The sequence below is a fragment of the Bombina bombina genome, chromosome 1 (assembly GCF_027579735.1).
Source record: "Bombina bombina isolate aBomBom1 chromosome 1, aBomBom1.pri, whole genome shotgun sequence".
NCBI lineage: Eukaryota > Metazoa > Chordata > Amphibia > Anura > Bombinatoridae > Bombina > Bombina bombina.
Window position 1 is genome coordinate 1,098,023,977 of NC_069499.1, and position 22,073 is coordinate 1,098,046,049.

Sequence of the window (22,073 nt, forward strand, 5' to 3'; positions counted from 1 at the left end):
AATTGATAATAGGAGTAAAAAAGAAAGTTGCTTAAAATTGCATGCTCTATCTTAATCATGAAAGTTTATTTTAAATTTTGACTAGACTATTCCATTAAATAAAAAAATATTTGAACAACTGCCAATTGATTGATTGTAATGCCTCTGCTAAATTTCCTTACTTCATTAAAGTGAGAAAAAAAAATGCATAATGTAGCATCTGTATATATCTGATAAGGACCACTAAATTGGCTCTGCCTTATGCCTGGCACCAACTACAAATGCTGTGCTGCCACCCCCACCCCACCCCACAAAAACCCATATATATTGAATTTGCTTTGTATAATATGCTGAAGAACATACCAAATATCTGCTATAACTAGGACATTTACTAATGTTAGTGTGTTTTCTCATCTGGACAGTTGATGATATTGTCATTGTAATTGTATATTTAAAAAAACAAATGGGATGTCTAATATATTGGGATAGCGCTGAAACACCAGACAATGCCATGTTACACACACTGCATGACTCTAGTATCTATTAACAAATTGGAAAAGACTTCTTTATGTTTATAGACAACAAACAATTTTATTACAATATATTAATATTTAAAATGTCAGATATATTTACATATTACATAGAAAATAAGAGGCAGCAATATATGAAATTTGTTTAATTGATACAACAAAAATTACAATTCATAGATAACATATCCAGCAGTCAATGTACAAAACGTGTTAAGCTTTTTGTAGTAAATATAAATGTTTATATGTTCAATATTTTCATTTTGTTTTTGTGGATCATTATATCACATTATTACATGTTACATCACACTGTATTAGTTTAAAACCATGAAATTAACCTATAAAGGGCTAGATTACAAGTGGTGAGCTATTTAGCGCTCCCACACGAGCGGAAACTTCACTAGAAGTAGTCTTTTTCCTCGACGGATAACATGCGTATTGCAAATTGAAAGTAAAAAGTTTGTGCTCTAGCAAAACCAGATATGTGCTTATCAAAGAACTTCTGATATCACGACCGCATTAACTTATTCTCCCCATAGACTTCAATGAAGAGCCCAGAAGAAAAAAAACTAGAATTCTCCCCATAGACTTCAATGGAGAGCCTAACGCTAACCCGTCAACCAACAGAAGTTATTAATATTTAACATTCCAATGTTCTTCACATACAGGACAATGTTATTTATATTGTAAATTCATATATATATATATATATATATATATATATATATATATATAGCTTTACCTGTATGTCTATTTCTATAGATATATAGGTATCAATATATACATTTAAGAATTGGTCATCTTAAAGCTTATTGTTGAAATATAACAAATAAAACATTAAAAAACAATGATAATTAAAAATTATTATACATAATCTAAAATAAATATATATATTATATGGATTATTTAGAATTTTTTTACAGTATGTATAACTTGTAATAACTATTATTTTTAATATTTATTATTTCAAGAACATGCTTTAAGATGACACATTTTTCATGTGCACTTACTTGACATGGCGCTAGACCTAAAGTGTGAAACCCGAATCGTGTTACGCATATTTTACATTCCTATGTTCTTTACATATAATTGTTTTTAATTTTTATCATCATCAAAAAATAAAATAATTATATATATATATATATATATATATATATATACACATATGTGAGAATGTTAATGTAAAGTATATATGTAAAGTATATCTATATATACTGTATACTTATAACTTTTTTCTTTAACATTTATATGAATATTTTTTTATCAGATACTGTTTATATAAGTGTAACTGTAATGTTCAGAGTATTTATGTTGTGTGTAGTGCAGGTTTTCAGTCAAGCTAACCCGACAAGCGTAAAATGCGTTTGTGCTCTCACCATCGCGTTTACTTTCAACTTAAAGCTGCTATTGCTAGCGCGCAACAGTTAGCACCACTTGTAATCTAGCCCACAATGTGCAATATTGCATAGAACTCCATAATAGTGGCCACCACTTTGACTCATATGAGCTGTTCTACAATGTATGAGCAATATAGCTGCAAAGTCTGCAGTGAATGCCATAAATAGTGCAATACCCTACATTTAGTAATCCTAAAATACATTCTTAAGTGCAAAAGACAAAGGCCTATGTTTAACTAAGCTGTTCCTTATGACAATATCCTCTGCCAGAAAATAATGTTCAGTATCTTAGCATCTCCCTGGAAACATAGCGATCCTAAGAAAAATTAAAGCAGGAACTGTAATGTCCCTTCAGTGCATAAATGTGAGTAATTAATCCACCTCTATTGCAAAACCAGAATTTTCTAAGGCAGTTAATGTTTTTGGTTAACACCTGCAGCTGTTAGATTCACAGCTCCTTATATCTGTAAACTATAATAACTCCAAAAAGAGTCCTTTCATCATTTCCAACTAGAGTGGTCACACATCAACTACTGGCTAACTTGTATGTTTAAGGTCCAGGACAATGTAGGTAATATGAAAAAAATAAAGAAATAAATACCCTGATATGGTGAAATGTATTAATCTAAGACTGTTGGAATAATTTAAAATGAGTCCTAGCATCTTTAGTTTCTGTGTTATACTGTATAATTATTTATGCAAATGTATGCTAATTTGCATAAAAAAAATTTCTTCAATAAAGGTCGCAAACTATTCCCTGTATTGAAGACCTGATGGATTGAAATGCATGGATAAAAAATGTACTTTGCGCTGGCAAAAAAAGTTACGGGAAACATTTTGTACTTGAGGTAAAACTAACATAGTTTCTACAATTTAGTGTCAAACAGGCTCAGCAATCTTTACTTAAAATATCCTGTTGTACTAGGATGAAAAGGAAGAATTCTATAGGCCGTCTTTAATTTTACACAACTGAATGAAAACTTATTTTAAATAAAACAAAAAACCCAAGGGTAATATATTTCAAAATTAAATCAATACTACCAATAGAATAGTAACATAATAACTGTAGTTTTAAAAATTATATTAATATTTATATATTAATCTGTTGTGTGGTTCATTATTTCTATTTTTAAAGCAAAATTTCTCAAATGAAATTGTTGGAAAAAAGGCTTTTCTATGTTATTTCTTAGGTAGTATTTTTTGCTTGTTTTTTCAACTAAAATTATTATTTGTTGTCTTATTTTGTTTTTTACATTTACCAAAGTAGGTAATGAGAGAGGAGAGAAAACTTATTTGAACACTACAATATAAACCAAGATTGAAGGTAATAGTCACATTTTTTACAAATTGACAGTGTTTACAAACGGTCATAAAAAAAATGTAATAATGCAGACAATTACCAGGGTGTCAATGACATTATTGTTTGTTCTTAGGTATATCTGACCCAGTAGATAATTAACAAAAGCAGCCAATGAGGTTTAATATTTTAGGTTTTGTACCCATAGGTGACGGTTCCTATCCATTTATAATTTTCTCACTGATGTATCCAGGCATTGTATAGAGAATTAAGACCAAGAAGACGGTCAAAATTGCTATAATGAGAAGAGCTATAATGTACTTCTTGTATTTCTTCCAGATGAAGAAGACGAATGTCTTCAAGGGATTCACAAACCAGTTGAAGGAGGTCTTGGGTCGACTGTAAAAGAAACATACAGTGAAACTCAGAATACTGGGAAAAAAACTAAAAAGAAAGAGTAAACTAAGAGACAGGTTTCATTACTAAAACATTTCACAAAAAAATAAAACATTGCCCTAATTGAAACTTTGGAGTTCTAAAAATAATTTGAACCTAGTAGTAATGACACACAGCAAGCTTAGTCCCATAGAAATTAAAGTGTTTATAATTTAAATGTGAGTGGTTTCTCAAAATTAATTTTAAATTTTAACCATGCATGAGGAACACATTGCCATGTTCATCCTCTTCACTAATTCTACAAAACCTATTTTATATATCAAGGAAAATTAATGTAAATGATATTCCAAAATATGTCCAATACAATGTGTGAAGTGAAAAAACTCACTAATTTTATTGCATTGTACATTACTCAATGAAATAAGAAATGTATTCACTTTAAATATATATGCGTCCCTATGACACAAACATAGGCAATTGAAGATTAAATAGCTACAGTTGAAATATTTGTTCTTTGCCAAGTATAATATGAATAAAATGGGCTGTGGTAAACAGTTAATGCCCCTCTGTGTTATGTGAGTTCCACAGGGTACCTTGCAAACATAGTATCGCAATAGCAGATCATATTTAAAACATTCTATTTTTACATTTCTGCTGTGTTTGTGTTTAGCTTTAATTTTTCTCTTACTTATTTACTGTACCCACACATATTATATACCGTTTTTTTCTCGCCAATAAATGGACTTTCTAAAGATACCATTATTTTCATCATATCTTATAATTTACTGTAAAAACAATTATAAAATATGATGAAAAAATGGGAAAACAGAATTTATGCTTACCTGATAAATTACTTTCTCCAACGGTGTGTCCGGTCCACGGCGTCATCCTTACTTGTGGGATATTCTCTTCCCCAACAGGAAATGGCAAAGAGTCCCAGCAAAGCTGGTCACATGATCCCTCTAGGCTCCGCCCACCCCAGTCATTCGACCGACGGACAGGAGGAAATATATATAGGAGAAACCATATGATACCGTGGTGACTGTAGTTAGAGAAAATAATTCATCAGACCTGATTAAAAAAACCAGGGTGGGCCGTGGACCGGACACACCGTTGGAGAAAGTAATTTATCAGGTAAGCATAAATTCTGTTTTCTCCAACATTGGTGTGTCCGGTCCACGGCGTCATCCTTACTTGTGGGAACCAATACCAAAGCTTTAGGACACGGATGAAGGGAGGGAGCAAATCAGGTCACCTAAATGGAAGGCACCACGGCTTGCAAAACCTTTCTCCCAAAAATAGCCTCCGAAGAAGCAAAAGTATCAAATTTGTAAAATTTGGCAAAAGTGTGCAGTGAAGACCAAGTCGCTGCCTTACATATCTGGTCAACAGAAGCCTCGTTCTTGAAGGCCCATGTGGAAGCCACAGCCCTAGTGGAGTGAGCTGTGATTCTTTCAGGAGGCTGCCGTCTGGCAGTCTCATAAGCCAATCGGATAATGCTTTTAAGCCAAAAGGAAAGAGAGGTAGAAGTCGCTTTTTGACCTCTCCTTTTACCAGAATAAACAACAAACAAGGAAGATGTTTGTCTGAAATCTTTAGTAGCCTCTAAATAGAATTTTAGAGCACGGACTACGTCCAAATTGTGTAACAAACGTTCCTTCTTTGAAACTGGATTCGGACACAAAGAAGGTACAACTATCTCCTGGTTAATATTTTTGTTGGAAACAACTTTCGGAAGAAAACCAGGCTTAGTACGCAAAACCACCTTATCTGCATGGAACACCAGATAGGGCGGAGAACACTGCAGAGCAGATAACTCTGAAACTCTTCTAGCAGAAGAAATTGCAACCAAAAACAAAACTTTCCAAGATAATAACTTAATATCTACGGAATGTAAGGGTTCAAACGGAACCCCTTGAAGAACTGAAAGAACTAGATTTAGACTCCAGGGAGGAGTCAAAGGTCTGTAAACAGGCTTGATCCTAAACAGAGCCTGAACAAATGCTTGAACATCTGGCACAGCTGCCAGTCTTTTGTGAAGTAAAACAGATAAAGCAGAGATCTGTCCCTTCAGAGAACTTGCAGATAATCCTTTCTCCAAACCTTCTTGTAGAAAGGATAGAATCTTAGGAATTTTTATCTTGTTCCATGGGAATCCTTTAGATTCACACCAACAGATATATTTTTTTCCATATTTTATGGTAAATTTTTCTAGTTACAGGCTTTCTAGCCTGAATCAGAGTATCTATTACAGAATCTGAAAACCCACGCTTTGATAAAATCAAGCGTTCAATCTCCAAGCCGTCAGTTGGAGGGAAACCAGATTCGGATGTTCGAATGGACCCTGAACAAGAAGGTCCTGTCTCAAAGGTAGCTTCCATGGTGGAGCCGATGACATATTCACCAGGTCTGCATACCAAGTCCTGCGTGGCCACGCAGGAGCTATCAAGATCAACGAGGCCCTCTCCTGATTGATCCTGGCTACCAGCCTGGGGATGAGAGGAAACGGTGGGAATACATAAGCTAGGTTGAAGGTCCAAGGTGCTACTAGTGCATCTACTAGGGTCGCCTTGGGATCCCTGGATCTGGACCCGTAGCAAGGAACCTTGAAGTTCTGACGAGACGCCATCAGATCCATGTCTGGAATGCCCCATAATTGAGTTATTTGGGCAAAGATTTCCGGATGGAGTTCCCACTCCCCCGGATGGAATGTCTGACGACTCAGAAAATCCGCTTCCCAATTTTCCACTCCTGGGATGTGGATCGCAGACAAGTGGCAGGAGTGATCCTCCGCCCATTGAATTATCTTGGTCACTTCTTTCATCGCCAGGGAAGTCCTTGTTCCCCCCTGATGATTGATATATGCAACGGTCGTCATGTTGTCTGACTGAAACCTTATGAATTTGGCCTTTGCTAGTTGATGCCAATCTCTGAGAGCATTGAATATCGCTCTCAGTTCCAGAATGTTTATCGGGAGAAAAGACTCTTCCCGAGACCATAGACCCTGAGCTTTCAGGGATTCCCAGACCGCGCCCCAGCCCACTAGGCTGGCGTCGGTCGTGACAATGACCCACTCTGGTCTGCGGAAGCTCATTCCCTGTGACAGATTGTCCAGGGTCAGCCACCAACGGAGTGAATCTCTGGTCTTTTGATCTACTTGAATCGTCGGAGACAAGTCTGTATAATCCCCATTCCACTGTCTGAGCATGCACAGTTGTAATGGTCTTAGATGAATACGTGCAAAAGGAACTATGTCCATTGTTGCAACCATCAATCCTATTACTTCCATGCACTGCGCTATGGAAGGACGAGGAACAGAATGAAGTACTTGACAAGAGCTTAGAAGTTTTGATTTTCTGACCTCTGTCAGAAAAATCCTCATTTCTAAGGAATCTATTATTGTTCCCAAGAAGGGAACTCTTGTTGACGGGGACAGAGAACTTTTTTCTTTGTTCACCTTCCATCCGTGAGATCTGAGAAAGGCTAGGACGATGTCCGTATGAGCCTTTGCTTTTGACAGGGACGACGCTTGAATCAGGATGTCGTCCAAGTAAGGTACTACTGCAATGCCCCTTGGTCTTAGAACCGCTAGAAGGGACCCTAGTACCTTTGTGAAAATCCTTGGAGCAGTGGCTAATCCAAATGGAAGTGCCACAAACTGGTAATGCTTGTCCAGAAAAGCGAACCTTAGGAACTGATGATGTTCCTTGTGGATAGGAATATGTAGGTACGCATCCTTTAAATCCACGGTAGTCATAAATTGATTTTCCTGGATAGTAGGTAGGATCGTTCGAATAGTTTCCATTTTGAACGATGGTACCCTGAGAAATTTGTTTAGGATCTTTAGATCCAAAATTGGTCTGAATGTTCCCTCTTTTTTGGGAACTATGAACAGATTGGAATAAAATCCCATTCCTTGTTCTCTTATTGGAACTGGATGTATCACTCCCATCTTTAACAGGTCTTCTACACAATTTAAGAATGCCTGTCTCTTTATTTGGTTTGAAGATAATTGAGACCTGTGGAACCTTCCCCTTGGGGGTAGTTCCTTGAATTCCAGGAGATAACCTTGAGAAACTATTTCTAGCGCCCAAGGATCCTGAACATCTCTTGCCCAAGCCTGAGCAAAGAGAGAAAGTCTGCCCCCCACTAGATCCGGTCCCGGATCGGGGGCTATCCCTTCATGCTGTTTTGGTAGCAGTGGTAGGCTTCTTGGCCTGCTTACCCTTGTTCCAGCCTTGCATTGGTTTCCAGGCTGGTTTGGGTTGTGAAGTATTACCCTCTTGCTTAGAGGATACAGAATTAGAGACTGGTCCGTTTCTGTGAAAGGGACGAAAATTAGGCTTATTATTAGCCTTAAAAGACCTATCCTGTGGGAGGGCGTGGCCCTTTCCCCTAGTGATGTCTGAAATAATCTCTTTCAAATCAGGTCCAAATAATGTTTTACCTTTGAAAGGAATGTTAAGCAATTTTGTCTTGGAAGACACATCCGCTGACCAAGACTTTAGCCAAAGCACTCTGCGCGCCACGACAGCAAACCCTGAATTTTTCGCCGCTAATCTAGCTAATTGCAAAGCGGCATCTAAAACAAAAGAGTTAGCCAATTTAAGTGCTTGAACTCTGTCCATAACCTCCTCATACGAAGATTCTTTACTGAGCTATTTTTCTAGTTCCTCGAACCAGAAACACGCTGCCGTAGTGACAGGAACAATGCATGAAATTGGTTGTAGAAGGTAACCTTGCTGTACAAAAATCTTTTTAAGCAAACCCTCTAATTTCTTATCCATAGGATCTTTGAAAGCACAACTATCTTCGATAGGAATAGTAGTGCGTTTGTTTAGAGTAGAAACCGCCCCCCTCGACCTTGGGGACTGTCTGCCATAAGTCCTTTCTGGGGTCGACTATAGGAAATAATTTCTTAAATATAGGGGGGGGAACAAAAGGTATGCCGGGCCTTTCCCACTCTTTATTTACTATGTCCGCCACCCGCTTGGGTATAGGAAAAGCATTGGGGGGCACCGGAACCTCTAGGAACTTGTCCATCTTACATAATTTCTCTGGAATGACCAAATTGTCACAATCATCCAGAGTAGATAACACCTCCTTAAGCAGTGCGCGGAGATGTTCTAATTTAAATTTAAATGTCACAACATCAGGTTCAGCTTGATGAGAAATTTTTCCTGAATCTGAAATTTCTCCATCAGACAAAACCTCCCTCATGGCCCCTTGAGATTGGTGTGAGGGTATGTCAGAACAGTTATCATCAGCGTCCTCTTGCTCTTCAGTGTTTAAAACAGAGCAATCGCGCTTTCTCTGATAAGTAGGCATTTTGGATAAAAGATTTGCTATGGAGTTATCCATTACAGCCGTTAATTGTTGCATGGTAATAAGTATTGGCGCACTAGATGTACTAGGGGCCTCCTGTGTGGGCATAACTGGTGTAGACACAGTAGGGGATGATGTAGTATCATGTTTACTCCCCTCATTTGAGGAATCATCTTGGGCAATATCATTATCTGTGGCATTACTGTCCTTACTTTGTTTGGACACTATGGCACAATTATCACATAAATTTAAATGGGGAGACACATTGGCTTTCATACATATAGAACATAGCTTATCTGATGGTACAGACATGTTAAACAGGCTTAAACTTGTCAACAAAGCACAAAAAAAGTTTTAAAATAAAACCGTTACTGTCACTTTAAATTTCAAACTGAAAACACTTTATTACTGAATATGTGAAAAAGTATGAAGGAATTGTTCAAAATTCACCAAACTTTCACCACAGTGTCTTAAAGCATTAAAAGTATTGCACACCAAATTTCAGAGCTTTAACCCTTAAATTAACGGAACCGGAGCCGTTTTTACATTTAACCCCTATACAGTCCCAGAATGAGGCTCTGTCTATAACTAGAAAGGCCCCCATCTGAAAAAGGTGTCCAACACAGTGCCTGCCGTTTTTCTAAACGTTCCCCAAGATTATAATACCAATAATTAGTTAGAATCTGCATAATATGCCTAGTAAAGCAATCGTTTTAGCCCAGAAAAATGTCTACCAGTTTTTAAGCCCTTTTTGAAGCCCTTTATTCTTTTATGTTTAACTAAGAAAATGGCTTACCGGTCCCCATGAGGGGAAATGACAGCCTTCCAGCATTACATGGTCTTGTTAGAAATATGGCTAGTCATACCTTAAGCAGAAAAGACTGCTAACTGTTTCCCCCAACTGAAGTTACTTCATCTCAACAGTCCTGTGTGGAAACAGCAATCGATTTTAGTTACTGTCTGCTAAAATCATCTTCCTCTTACAAACAGAAATCTTCATCCTTTTCTGTTTCAGAGTAAATAGTACATACCAGCACTATTTTAAAATAACAAACACTTGATAGAAGAATAAAACTACATTTAAACACCAAAAAACTCTTAACCATCTCCGTGGAGATGTTGCCTGTGCAACGGCGAAGAGAATGACTGGGGTGGGCGGAGCCTAGGAGGGATCATGTGACCAGCTTTGCTGGGACTCTTTGCCATTTCCTGTTGGGGAAGAGAATATCCCACAAGTAAGGATGACGCCGTGGACCGGACACACCAATGTTGGAGAAAACACACTTTTTCTAACTTTGACCCCAAAAATCTGTTACACATCTACAACCACCAAAAAACACCCATGCTAAATAGTTTCTAAATTTTGTCCTGAGTTTAAAAATGCCCAATGTTTACATGTTCTTTGCTTTTTTGCAAATTATAGGGCAATAAAAACAAGTAGCACTTTGCTATTTCCAAACCATTTTTTCCCCCAAAATTAGCGATAGTTACATTGGAACACTGATATCTGTCAGGAATCTCTGAATATCCCTTGACATGAAAATATTTTTTTTAGTAGACAACCCAAAGTATTGATCTAGGCCCATTTTGGTATATTTCATGTCACCATTTCACCGCCAAATGTGATCAAATAAAAAAAAAATGTTCACAAACTTTAGGTTTCTCTCTGAAATTATTTACAAACAGCTTGTGCAATTATGGCACAAATGGTTGTAAATGCTTCTCTGGGATCGCCTTTGTTCAGAAGTAGCAGACATATATGAATTTGGCGTTGCTTTTTGGTAATTAGAAGGCCGCTAAATGCCGCTGCGTACCACATGTGTATTATGCCCAGCAGTGAAGGGGTGGATTAGGGAGCTTGTAGGGTTAATTTTAGCTTTAGTGCAGTGTAATAAACAACCCAAAAGTATTGATTTAGGCCCATTTTGGTATATTTCATGCCATCATTTTACCGCCAAATGCGATCAAATAAAACAAATCATTCACTTTTTCACAATTTTAGGTTTCTCACTGAAATTATTTACAAACAGTTAGTGCAATCATGGCACAAATGGTTGTAAATGCTTCTCTGGGATCCCCTTTGTTCAGAAATTGCAGACATATATGGCTTTGGCATTGCTTTCTGGTAATTAGAAGGCAGCTAAATGCCACTACGCACCACACTTATATTATGCTCAGCAGTTAAGGGGTTAATTAGTTAGCTTGTAGGTATCAACTTCCCACCTGACACATCCCACTCCCTGATCCCTCCCTGACCCCTCTCAAACAGCTCTCTTCCCTCCCCCATCCCACAATTATCACCGGCATCTTAAGAGTACGACGCTGGTCGTTAAGGGGTTAAAACAATCAACCATATCCTAACAACTTGAAATATAAACATTCAATTTATTAGATTTTCATTTGCCAATAAATCAATTTATGCGCAAAGGGCCATAATGGTACAGGTGGTCAGAAGTGGTGGATAAGCCCTACATATTTCCTCACCCTGCTTGAGTCATTTCACGCAACAAACAAGGAAAATTTTGGAGAAACATGGGGTTTGACCCCCTAACAGCTCTGAGAGGCACATGAACTAAATATGGAATTCTTTTGTTAGTGCTAGTGCAAGTATGTTTTTACCACCCAGGCAAAGATTTTTGCAACCAATTTTTGGAAGCAATGTTTAATGAAAGTCTGAGTCTAAACAAAGGAATTAATGGGAGTAAATGGCTAGACTATCAGGTCTCCTTGAGCTTGCTTGATGAGTATTCCTTGAAAGACTGAGGGCTAGATTTACTAACCATCAACTAAACATCTCCAAATGTGCAGCGCCGCCCTCTGCTTATGAAGAACAGCAGTCAACGTCAATTTAAAAACATCACTTTATAGCTGGGGTATAGGTTAAGAACCAGCGGTCTGATGAGCGAGCCTGCAGCCGAAGGCACTCCAAAGCTTCATTCGTAGCTTCATAAATGGAACCTATAGACTTCCCAAAGGAGTTCCAAAGCCCCAATGGCATTTTTAATAAATAAAAAGGTATACTTGCCTATTTAAGAGTTGCTTGGTCCTGGGGATTAAGAACTCTTGGAGTAGATTTATCTATAGCGAATCATGTCTATCCTGCCTCTCTAAATGCCGACAGCCTACACTGTTAGCATTTAACATTGCACAAGCATTTCTTGTGAAATGCTTGTACAATGCCGCCCCCTGCACATTCGCGGCCAATCAGCCGCTAGCAGAGGTGTTAATAATCCCAATCGTATCTGATAGGGATGATTTCAGTCCGCCACCTCAGACCGCTGCTTCTTAACTTAAGTTTCTGACAAGCCGGAAACTTCAGAAGTAGATTGCAGCATCAGTTGCTTTGTAAATCTACCCCTTGGTTTCAGTAAAAATCTTGAAATTATGGGCAAATAAGATATCAATTGAACTAATGCATTTAGAATCTTTATCAGCAGTACAGGGCTTTAAAAAAAAACAACCTGCAACAATGGGCAGCAAACACTATATTTTTCCAGAAAATACAAAACAAATATCACAAAAAAATTATCAGAAATCTCAACGAAATCCAATTTATCAACAAGTAACCCAAAATAAGCAGACTGCACAAATAGCCAATAAAGTAAAACAATACACAGATAGATCATAAAGCCTATTTTCTTTTCCATATGATATTTAAATTAGAACTTTTAAATGAACCACATAATGTATGGATTATCTAAATATAGGGATATCAACCTCAAACACATCTACCCAAAGCTGTAATATGTATTCAGCAAAGGGATACATGACATTCCAAACAGATGAAACAGGAAACATCCTTTCAGCCTAGATAACGGATAACACAATTTATATATCTTAGGTTAATAATTCCTTTTTACATTTTAGATGCAGTATATTCTGTATGTGTGATTCTAGAAGCGGTCATTTTAGTATCTTCCCCAAGAGACATCCCTGCTGGAACATGAGTCTCCCAGTGGAGTTTGAGGAACCAGCAACACAAGTAAAATCATCAAGCTCATAATGAGATGTCATGACTGAAGAATAAGCAGCAGCATATTACAGCTTAAAGGGATAGTCTAGTCAAAATTAAAATTTCATGATTCAGATAGAGGAGGCAATTTTAAACAACTTTATAATTTACTCCTATTATCAATTTTTCTTAGTTAGGTGCCGGTCCATTTTTGTTTCAGCACCTGGGTAGCGCTTGCTGATTGGTGTCTAAATGTAGCCTTTCAATCAGCAAGCGCTACCCAGGCGCTGAATTAAAAATGGGCTGGCTCCTTAGCTTACATCGCTGCTTTTTAAAATAAAGATACCGAGAGAACAAAGAAAAATTGATAATACGAGTAAATTAGAAAGTTGCTAAAAATTGCATGTTCTATCGCAATCATGAAAGTTTAATTTTTAACTATACAATTCCTTTAAGCTATCTGTAAAAAAAAAAAAAAAAAAAACATACACAAGATTTTAAACTAGTATATAATTATTTAACCTTAAAGGGACACTAAACCCAATTTTTTTTCTTTCATGATTCAGATAGAGCATGCAATTTTAAGCACCTTTCTAATTTACTCCTATTAACATTTTTTCTTTGTTCTGTTGCTATCTTTATTAGAAAAAGCAGGAATCTAAGCTAAGGAGCCGGCCTATTTTTGGTTCAGAACCCTGGATAGCGCCTGCTGATTGGTGGCTATATTTAGTACCTCATGCCACAGTTAAATATGGTGGTGGCTCTTTAATGTTTTGGGGCTGGTTTTCTGCCACAGAACCGGGACATTTGTAAGAATACAAGGCATCATGGACTCCATCAAATATCAAAAGATATTAAATGAACACCTGACTGCCTCTGCCAGAAAGCTTAAAATGGGCTGTGGTTGGATTTTCCAGCAGGACAATGATCCAAAACATACATCAAAATCAAAACAAAATGTGTTCATGACCACAAAATAAAGGTCTCATCATCCCAATCCCCTAACTTGAACCCCATAGAAAACCTGTGGGGTGAACTGAAGAGGAGAGTCCACCAGCATCAACCTCAAAATTTCAAGGATCTGGAGAGATTCTGTATGGAGGAATGGTCTTAGATCCCTTGCCATGTATTCTCCATCCTCATCAGACATTATAGGAGAAGACTCAGATCAGTTATTTTGGAAAAGGGAGGTAGCACAAAGTATTGACTAAAAGGGTACCAATAATTGTGACACACATATATTTAACAAAGCTTTGTTTATTAAGGTTACACAATAAAGCCAATTTTTCATAGCCTTCTTTCCTCATATTTACCAAGGGTGCCAATATTAATGGAGGGCACAAATATATATATATATATATATATATATATATATATATACACACACACACATACACGGCTCAAAATGTCAAGTCCTAAGCTACTAGCCAGACCAAAATGTTACTTGCCACTGATCCCACTCATCACCTGCCCACACTACACCCTACCCCCTCTTTGCATATGTGTATCCATTGTGAAACACCTTATTGTGTAGTAATTTTTAATATTTGTTATTTTAAAACTGTGATGGATACCCCGGCTACCACGACTGTGTAGCTCCGCCAAACGGGTCCTGCTTCCTCCCTGCCGACTGCAGCTATGTAGCTGGCAACTGACCACAGCCTGTAGCCACCCCTGATGCCTGACAGCACCAGTACTCAGGGTCCCACCCTGTGGCAGACTCCAGCTACCCCGACTGAGTAGCTCTGCCAGAGGGTCCTTCCTTTGCCTGCAACAGGCTGCTATGTAGCCAAGGAAAGCGATTTTAGCTGGAGCCAACCCAAATAACTAGACAGACTAGCCTTCAGGTTAAACAGGATCTGATTTTATTGAAAACACACACTCCTTTTATACAGACAGCTCATCTTGATAATCCCACTATTTTCCCGCCATTCCCGCCCCTCCAGACTGACCGGTGCCTCCATAGGAGCCACAGTCCCACATAATCTCAATACCTAGGGGTGGCGGTTTTGGGGTGATACCGGTATAGCGGCGGCACTTCCAGGATGTCATTTTAAAGCTCTCGGTTCCCAGATTTCACAGTCCAAAAATCAGCATGATTCGTTACTGGGGACTGGAGTTACAGTTCGTTGAAGTTATGGGGTTAGGGGTGTCCAAAACCCTTCGGTTCCCAAAGGAGCTCCCCTTCAGTAATTTGCCAACCTCTTGTCCTCCCTAGGGGCTACTAATCCCCAAAAGAGCGGAGCTCTGGGGCACATGGTTGCTGGAGCGACCTGGGTTAAAGGTAGCGGGTGTTCTGCTGTCCTGTGGCCTACCGGGAGTTCCAGGAGCCTGGCCAGCCTGAGAGGGGTTATGCGGGTGTCCGTTGTGAGGCGGCCGGACGGGAGTTCCAGGAGCCCGGCCAGCCTAGGAGGGTTTTCCAACTCATCTCTGAATACAAAAACAAGCCAAAGCAAAGCAAACAAACAGCTTCCAGAGATGGTGGTTGCTCTGAGGAGCCCAAAACCACTGAGAAACAACAGGGGTGAGGTTGTAGGGGGGTGGGGGATAGCCTTAGCCATCTGGTATCCATGACATCTCCCCCCTTCCAGTTCGGCAGACCCGGCTAGACTCTTAACGGGTCGGCCTGGGGCTGTCCGACGGTGGCCCTCCACTTCTCGGTTGCTGGGAGAGGTAATCCCATCTCTCCTGAGCTTGGGGCATCCTGGGGGGTTCCTGCTGACGTTTACACTCTGTGCCCTGGGACGCAGGGATAGTCACATAAGACAACGTCCCGAACAAGTTTTCTAAGGCCGGCTCCAAAACAATTGCTGTCCCACAAGTTCTAGTGTCCTTAAGTTCTATGGCCACACTGCCTCTCTCTGTGACACTCTGTGACCCACCCTCAAACAAAGCTAGTGCCAGTTTCCCAGCTGTATTCCCACCCCAGGCCAAAGGGGGAGGTTGCTCCTTGGTGGGGCAGGTAAATCTCGGGTGCCCAAACATGTAGCACCAACTGAATACACTTTTATCCTCCTTTCCCAATGCAACGCCTGCCCCCTGTGAGAAATACTCCGGGACAAGAAAAGGGTAGAGACCCTGCCAAGCTACTGAGGGGAGAGTCCGTCTGTCTCTTCTCCCGAGAAGGAGATCTACCGCTGGGGAGGGAGGTCTGCTACTTCCACTCCATGGGAAACTGTGCTGCCGCTGGGGAGAGAGACCAACTGTCTCCTCTCCCAGAAAGGGATTTAGCCACTGAGGAGAGATATCGATACCCGTCTCTCCCTGCAAAGGTTTCTCTGTAAGTGGAGGAAGGACGACTAACTCCGCCCCAGGGGATGCCGCTGGGGAGAGAGACCGGCTGTCTCCTCTCGCGGCTCCTGGCTTTGCCACTTGGGAGGGAGACTAACTGTCTCCTCTCCCAGGAAGGGGTTCTGTTTATGGGGAGGGAGGACGACTACCTCCGCTCCCAGGGGATGGCTCTGCCGCTGGGGAGAGAGACTGACTGTCTCCTCTCCCGGCTCCTGGCTCTGCCGCTGGGGAGAGAGACTGACTGTCTCCTCTCCCTTTACCTGGCTCTGCCACTTGGGAGAGAGACCGACTGTCTCCTCTCCCTGTACCTGGCTCTGCCGCAGGGGAGAGAGACCGACTGTCTCCTCTCCCAGGAGGGGGTTCTGCTGCTGGGGAGATATATTGACATCCATCTCTCCCTGCAAGAGGTTCTCTGTAAGGGGAGGGAGGACGACTACCTCCGCTCCTGGAGCTGTTACAGGTGCTGGGCAGAGGCCAGCGGCTCTCTGCACTGTTGTCAGCACTTCTGCTGGGGTGGCTCCCTTGTCCAAGGCTATAAGCTCAGAGCCAGACTGCTGATCATGATCCCGCAGCCCTGGTTCCCTTTTTCTTTGCTGCCACTCCTCCACGGTCGAGCTCTATGAATCCCAGAGAGCTGCACCCCAGATCTGTATGCCCCTGGCACGCTGCTTAGCGAGATCCAGCAGCTTCTTTATTCCTTGACCAGTGCCTCTTCCTGGTCAATTATAAAATCCAGATCATCCAGTATCCAGGTCTCCTCCAAGAGATCCAGCAGTTCCTCTTGGAGCCCAGAGATATACTCCAGACCCTGGTCTGTCTTGCTCCCAAACTGTGGGTCCTCTGTCATTTTTGTAAACAGCAATCCAGGGCCGCCAAAGCCAAAGCCCTCTGTAGGGGAGCCATCCTCCAGCCTTGGCTGCGCTTGCATAGCGAGCCATTCGAGGGCTCGATAGCCGTCCTCCACCCACATCTCTTGCTGGATCAGTCTATGTAGAACAGCTAGCCATTCCTTCTTTGGCTGTTCTCCCGGAAAGGCAGTCTCACGGTCCACCAAACCCGGGAACCTTGTGTCATTCATTGGGAGGACCTTTCCATTTTCCTGCTCCTGTTGAAGAGCCTCCCACCAGAGGTCTCGGAGGGCAAGGTTCCTCCATGCCAGAACATCCTGTTCCAAACAAGGATCATTTGTTCCGGTCAGCATCTTTTGTACTCTCCCCAGGAACTCTGCCTCCATATTTACCGGCTACTGTGGTACGTCTTCTCTGTCAGCAGAAACTGTGTGAAAGAAGCAGATCCCACCGCTGCCAGCCAATGTGACGGATACCCCGGCTACCCCGACTGGGTAGCTCCGCCAAATGGGTCCTGCTTCCTCCCTGCCAACTGCAGCTATGTAGCTGGCAACTGACCACAGCCTGTAGCCACCCCCGATGCCCAACAGCACCAGTACTCAGGGTCCCACCCTGTGGCAGACTCCAGCTATCTCGACTGAGTAGCCCTGCCAGAGGGTCCTTCCTTTGCCTGCAACAGGCTGCTATGTAGCCCAGGAAAGTGATTTTAGCTGGAGCCAACCCAAATAACTAGACAGACTAGCCTTCAGGTTAAACAGGATCTGATTTTATTGAAAACACACACTCCTTTTATACAGACAGCTCATCTTGATAAGACCCTGGACAATCCAACTATTTTCCTGCCATTCCCGCCCCTCCAGACTGACCGGCGCCTCCATAGGAGCCACAGTCCCACATAATCTCAATACCTAGGGGTGGCGGTTTAGGGGTGATACCAGTGGAGCACTTCCAGGATGTCATTTTAAAGCTCTCGGTCCCCAGAATTCACAGTCCAAAAATCAGCATGATTTGTTACTGGGGACTGGAGTTACAGTCCGTTGAAGTTATGGGGTTAGGGGTGTCCAAAACCCTTCGGTTCCCAAAGGAGCTCCCCTCCGGTAATTTGCCCACCTCTTGTCCTCCCTAGGGGCTACTAATCCCCAAAAGAGCGGAACTCTGGGGCACATGGTTGCTGGAGCGACCTGGGTTAAAGGTAGCGGGTGTTCTGCTGTCCTGTGGCCGGCCGGGAGTTCCAGGAGCCTGGCCAGCCTGAGAGGGGTTAGGCGGGTGTCCGTTGTGAGGCAGCCGACAGGGAGTTCCAGGAGCCCGGCCAACCTAGGAGGGCTTTCCTGGTCATAAACCAACTCATCTCTGAATACAAAAACAAGCCAAAGCAAAGCAAACAGCTTCCAGAGATGGTGGTTGCTGTGAGGAGCCCAAAACCACTGAGAAACAACAGGGGTGAGGTTGTAGGGGGGTGGGGGATAGCCTTAGTTGTCTGGTATCCGTGACAAAAACTATGACAAAAGGATGTATTCTTAATAGAATGGTTAAAAATATATGCATTTGCTGGTTATTTGGCACAGTGTATAGATAGCATTTATCTCCCTCTCATATGATGGAAAGCATGTAAACCAGGTTCAATCTGAAGCAACAGGGACATGAAACAAATCTGTTTAGTGTCCAATTTTCTTTATTTAATTTTGCACAGGTGGTAACCTGGAGAACTAACTTTAGCTTAATAAAGGAGACAATCATTTACATAGCTGATTTTGCCTGTGGAAACTGCCACCTATACTGCAGTATTTACAACTGAAAAGCTATTTAATCAAGATGTTACTCTTTTAATACAAACAAATATCAGCTGCTTGCTTTAATACATTATTCCTTTAAGGGAATTATCTGCCACAAATTAACTGTTCTATGGGTACAGCACATTTCTTAATTCCCCACATTATTCCTATAAATGAATGTTTTAAGCACATTTGCCTACTTGGCAACCTGTGTAAGATATCTGAAAGCAAAAATCTCTAAAAAGCCTTAAAAATCTCTTAAGCTACCTTTGTTGCTCAAGTTTTTATGTATACAGCTCTGAAACTCTCCCACCTAAATTCAGAACTGCTACTTAATTTGTATTGAAAGTCAATCAGCCTTCTCTATTTACACATGACCTCCTATCCTCTCATTTTGTTTTGCTCACAGACCACAAGTCAGCCAGCTCAGGGCCCTGCCGCACTCCTGTCGATGATGCCTCTCCCTCTGCTTGTCACTTACGTTTCTTCTCAGCATCTCCACATGGACGAAACTGCACTCCACCTTCAACCCAACACTCTATCTTTACAGTGACATTCTGTTGCATCTACATCCCCAGCCTTCAATAGTGAGTGTATGTTGTTTTAACATTCTATCTTTCACTACTCGCCACCATTCAATTTTTACTTGCCAATGGCTAGTGGGTGAGTGGAAATTTTAATATAAAAGCATAGGTGTTTGCAGGCAATTTTTTCCAGCATTTAAAAATGTGTTGTTTATTTGAAAGTGGATGTGCGCCAATAACCTCTGTTTTGTGTGTATATATATTATAATGTTGTGTTCAATTATGTTGACCTTGCACAGTACCAGTACCAGAACAGAACTTACTTTGGTTTATCCAGTGGCTCAGGTTCTTTTCGTCCTAAACCTACTGGGGTCTTCTCAGCTTCTTCCACTGTTAGCAGCTGGAATTCTGCTTCCACTTTCCCCTATATACAAAGACATTAAAAAACCAGTCACCAATCCTGTGCAATCTAGTTATAATCCAATAGTTTATTGGCACAATAATGCTGGAGAGGAAAACAAGTGCACCTTTGTCAACCAAAGAGGGCTTCAGCTCATTACAATCATGACTCACATTTGAAAAAAATTTAAGTTAATATATATAGTTTCCAAATCAATTTAATTGTTTTTGCTCATTAGCCTTTATCTCCATTGCAGATTATAGTAAAATATCTTGCAGATTTCGCTGCAAACATGACACATTTCTCATTGGTAAATCACTACAAGCATTTAAAATCACTAAACATATTTATATATAGTTGTGTATTTTATCTGGGACAGCAAAACGTTTACGCATTTAAAAATTATAAGAAACACTTGTAAAACATAGGTAACACAACCGTTCTACTTTTCAGCCGTAATTAAAAACAAAACAAAAAAAAACCAGGAAGGTATTAATCATGACCACAAAAATATGTTTGTAACTTACAGCCAATATATAAGTGTTCCCACTGCTATCTGCAAACTCTACATCTTCCGGTTTCACATTTTTCTTCCTTTTCTTTTTCTTCTTCTTTTCTTTGGCTTCCCGCTCCTCTCTTTCCTCATCCTCTTCACTTTTGAGCTTAATAAAGGGCCACCACCCCCTCATACGTTTGTTCCGGAAGATAGAGAAGCGAGGGGTTGCTTTGTCCTTGGCCAGTTTAATAGTGCACTGCTGGGCACCCTTAGTACCTCGCACCATGTCACTTAAATTTAACTCTATTGATCCTATAAAGAGAAAAAAGTGCAAGAGTAAGATTTTAATTAATACCACACCTATAACTGTCTAATTTTGCCATGTAAAAAAAAAGTCGTCTTTCATCTTGGTTTACTTGTAACCTAAAATGTTAAAAATGAGAAGTGATTTACAAAAGGCTGTGCTCAAGTTAAATCAATAGTGCTCCTATTCTTGTGATTATATATATATATATATATATATATATATATATATATAAAGGGTTGTTGTCAGCACTATCAGTGTTACCAATAAAAAGGGGTAGTAAAACAAAGGTCCAAATGTTTAGTACTTATCAGACCTTTGGTGCAAGGGGAGAGTAGAGAATTGTATTCACAAAAGTAGAGATATTGAGCCTCTCCTGTCCAGCACTAGCCAATCCCTAAAAAATATAATGGAATAAGCAATTCTAAAGTGACAACCCTATAGAAGCATAAAGAAATAGTAAATATCAAAAACATCAAACAATTGCTGCAAATAGGTAGCATTAAAAGGAGATATTTATTGGAAAAACCATGAGAGTAAATTTAAGCAACCTGAAGGGTACTCAAAACAATTCCGATCATAGTGCACTATGAAATTATCCTACCAGCTGGAAACAAAAACAAAAGATTGAAAATAATAAAACTAAAACAATATTAAAACTAAGTACTTCGAATAACCAAAAAGAAAAAACCCCTGTTTAAAACCACAGATAATAAAGTCCCAGTAGGTAGTATCAAGAGAGTTCCCAGCAGATCAATCATAAATATTGTAGCAGCCTGCAAAAAAGGTTACATTATCTTCCGTGTAATTCAGAGATTCATAAAAGGGTATTCAAGTATGATGCAAGATATGATCCACACTTCACTTGCAGACACTTTTAACTAACAATTCCACCTTCGCGGTAAGTATTAACCAGTTCTTGGCTATCAGCAATACTTCATATTGTTAGAAAAACAAACTCCGCTGTAGCGGTAAATGATGTTTACCAATGTTGGTACAAGTGGCAAATACTGTGTCTGAAAATGTCTCCCGCCGTAGCGGTTATACTTGCGTTGTTTGAGAGTCCCACTATCACGGTGCCGCACCTCCAGGGGTGCTCCTCTCGTACTTCTTAGTAACCTTATTTTGCAGTTGTTATCTCAAATAATTCCGCCAGAAATCTTTGTCTCATGGAGTTCCATGAGAATACAAATATAAAACCAAATTTATCAACTAAACAAATGTTAGCATTAAAAGAACTACAAACAAATTCTGAAATTACCTTTAAGCCGTCAGATAAAGGCGGAAATGTAGTAGTCCTGAACAAAAAAGACTATTTAAAAGAATGTATTCTCCAAGTCCAAGATAAAACCCACTATAAAAATATCAAAAATGATCCTACTGAACAATATTCCCTTGAATTGGACCAAATATTATCTGCAGCCTTAAAAGAAGGTCTCATTAACAAATACGAGTTTGACTATCTTAAAGTTAAGTTCCCAATTATACCTACCTTCTATACCATACCAAAATTACATAAGGGGAGGTTACCACCGCCAGGTAGACCTATAATTTCAGTTATGGGG

The 22,073-nt window shown here is 40.2% G+C and overlaps 1 protein-coding gene across 1 annotated transcript in view; it reads right to left on the minus strand.

Annotated features, from left to right (window-relative positions):
- Nucleotides 1–541: 541 nt before the first annotated feature.
- Nucleotides 542–22,073, minus strand: part of LOC128642623 (fer-1-like protein 4) — a 210,947-nt gene continuing 189,415 nt past the window's right edge. Inside the window, exons 34-36 of the mRNA XM_053695431.1 lie at nt 20,236–20,516; nt 19,632–19,732; nt 542–3,599 (exon numbers count right to left, since the gene is read on the minus strand). Of these exons, the coding sequence (XP_053551406.1) occupies nt 3,419–3,599; nt 19,632–19,732; nt 20,236–20,516 (563 nt within the window). The 3' untranslated portion in view covers nt 542–3,418. The remainder of the gene's footprint in view (nt 3,600–19,631; nt 19,733–20,235; nt 20,517–22,073) is intronic.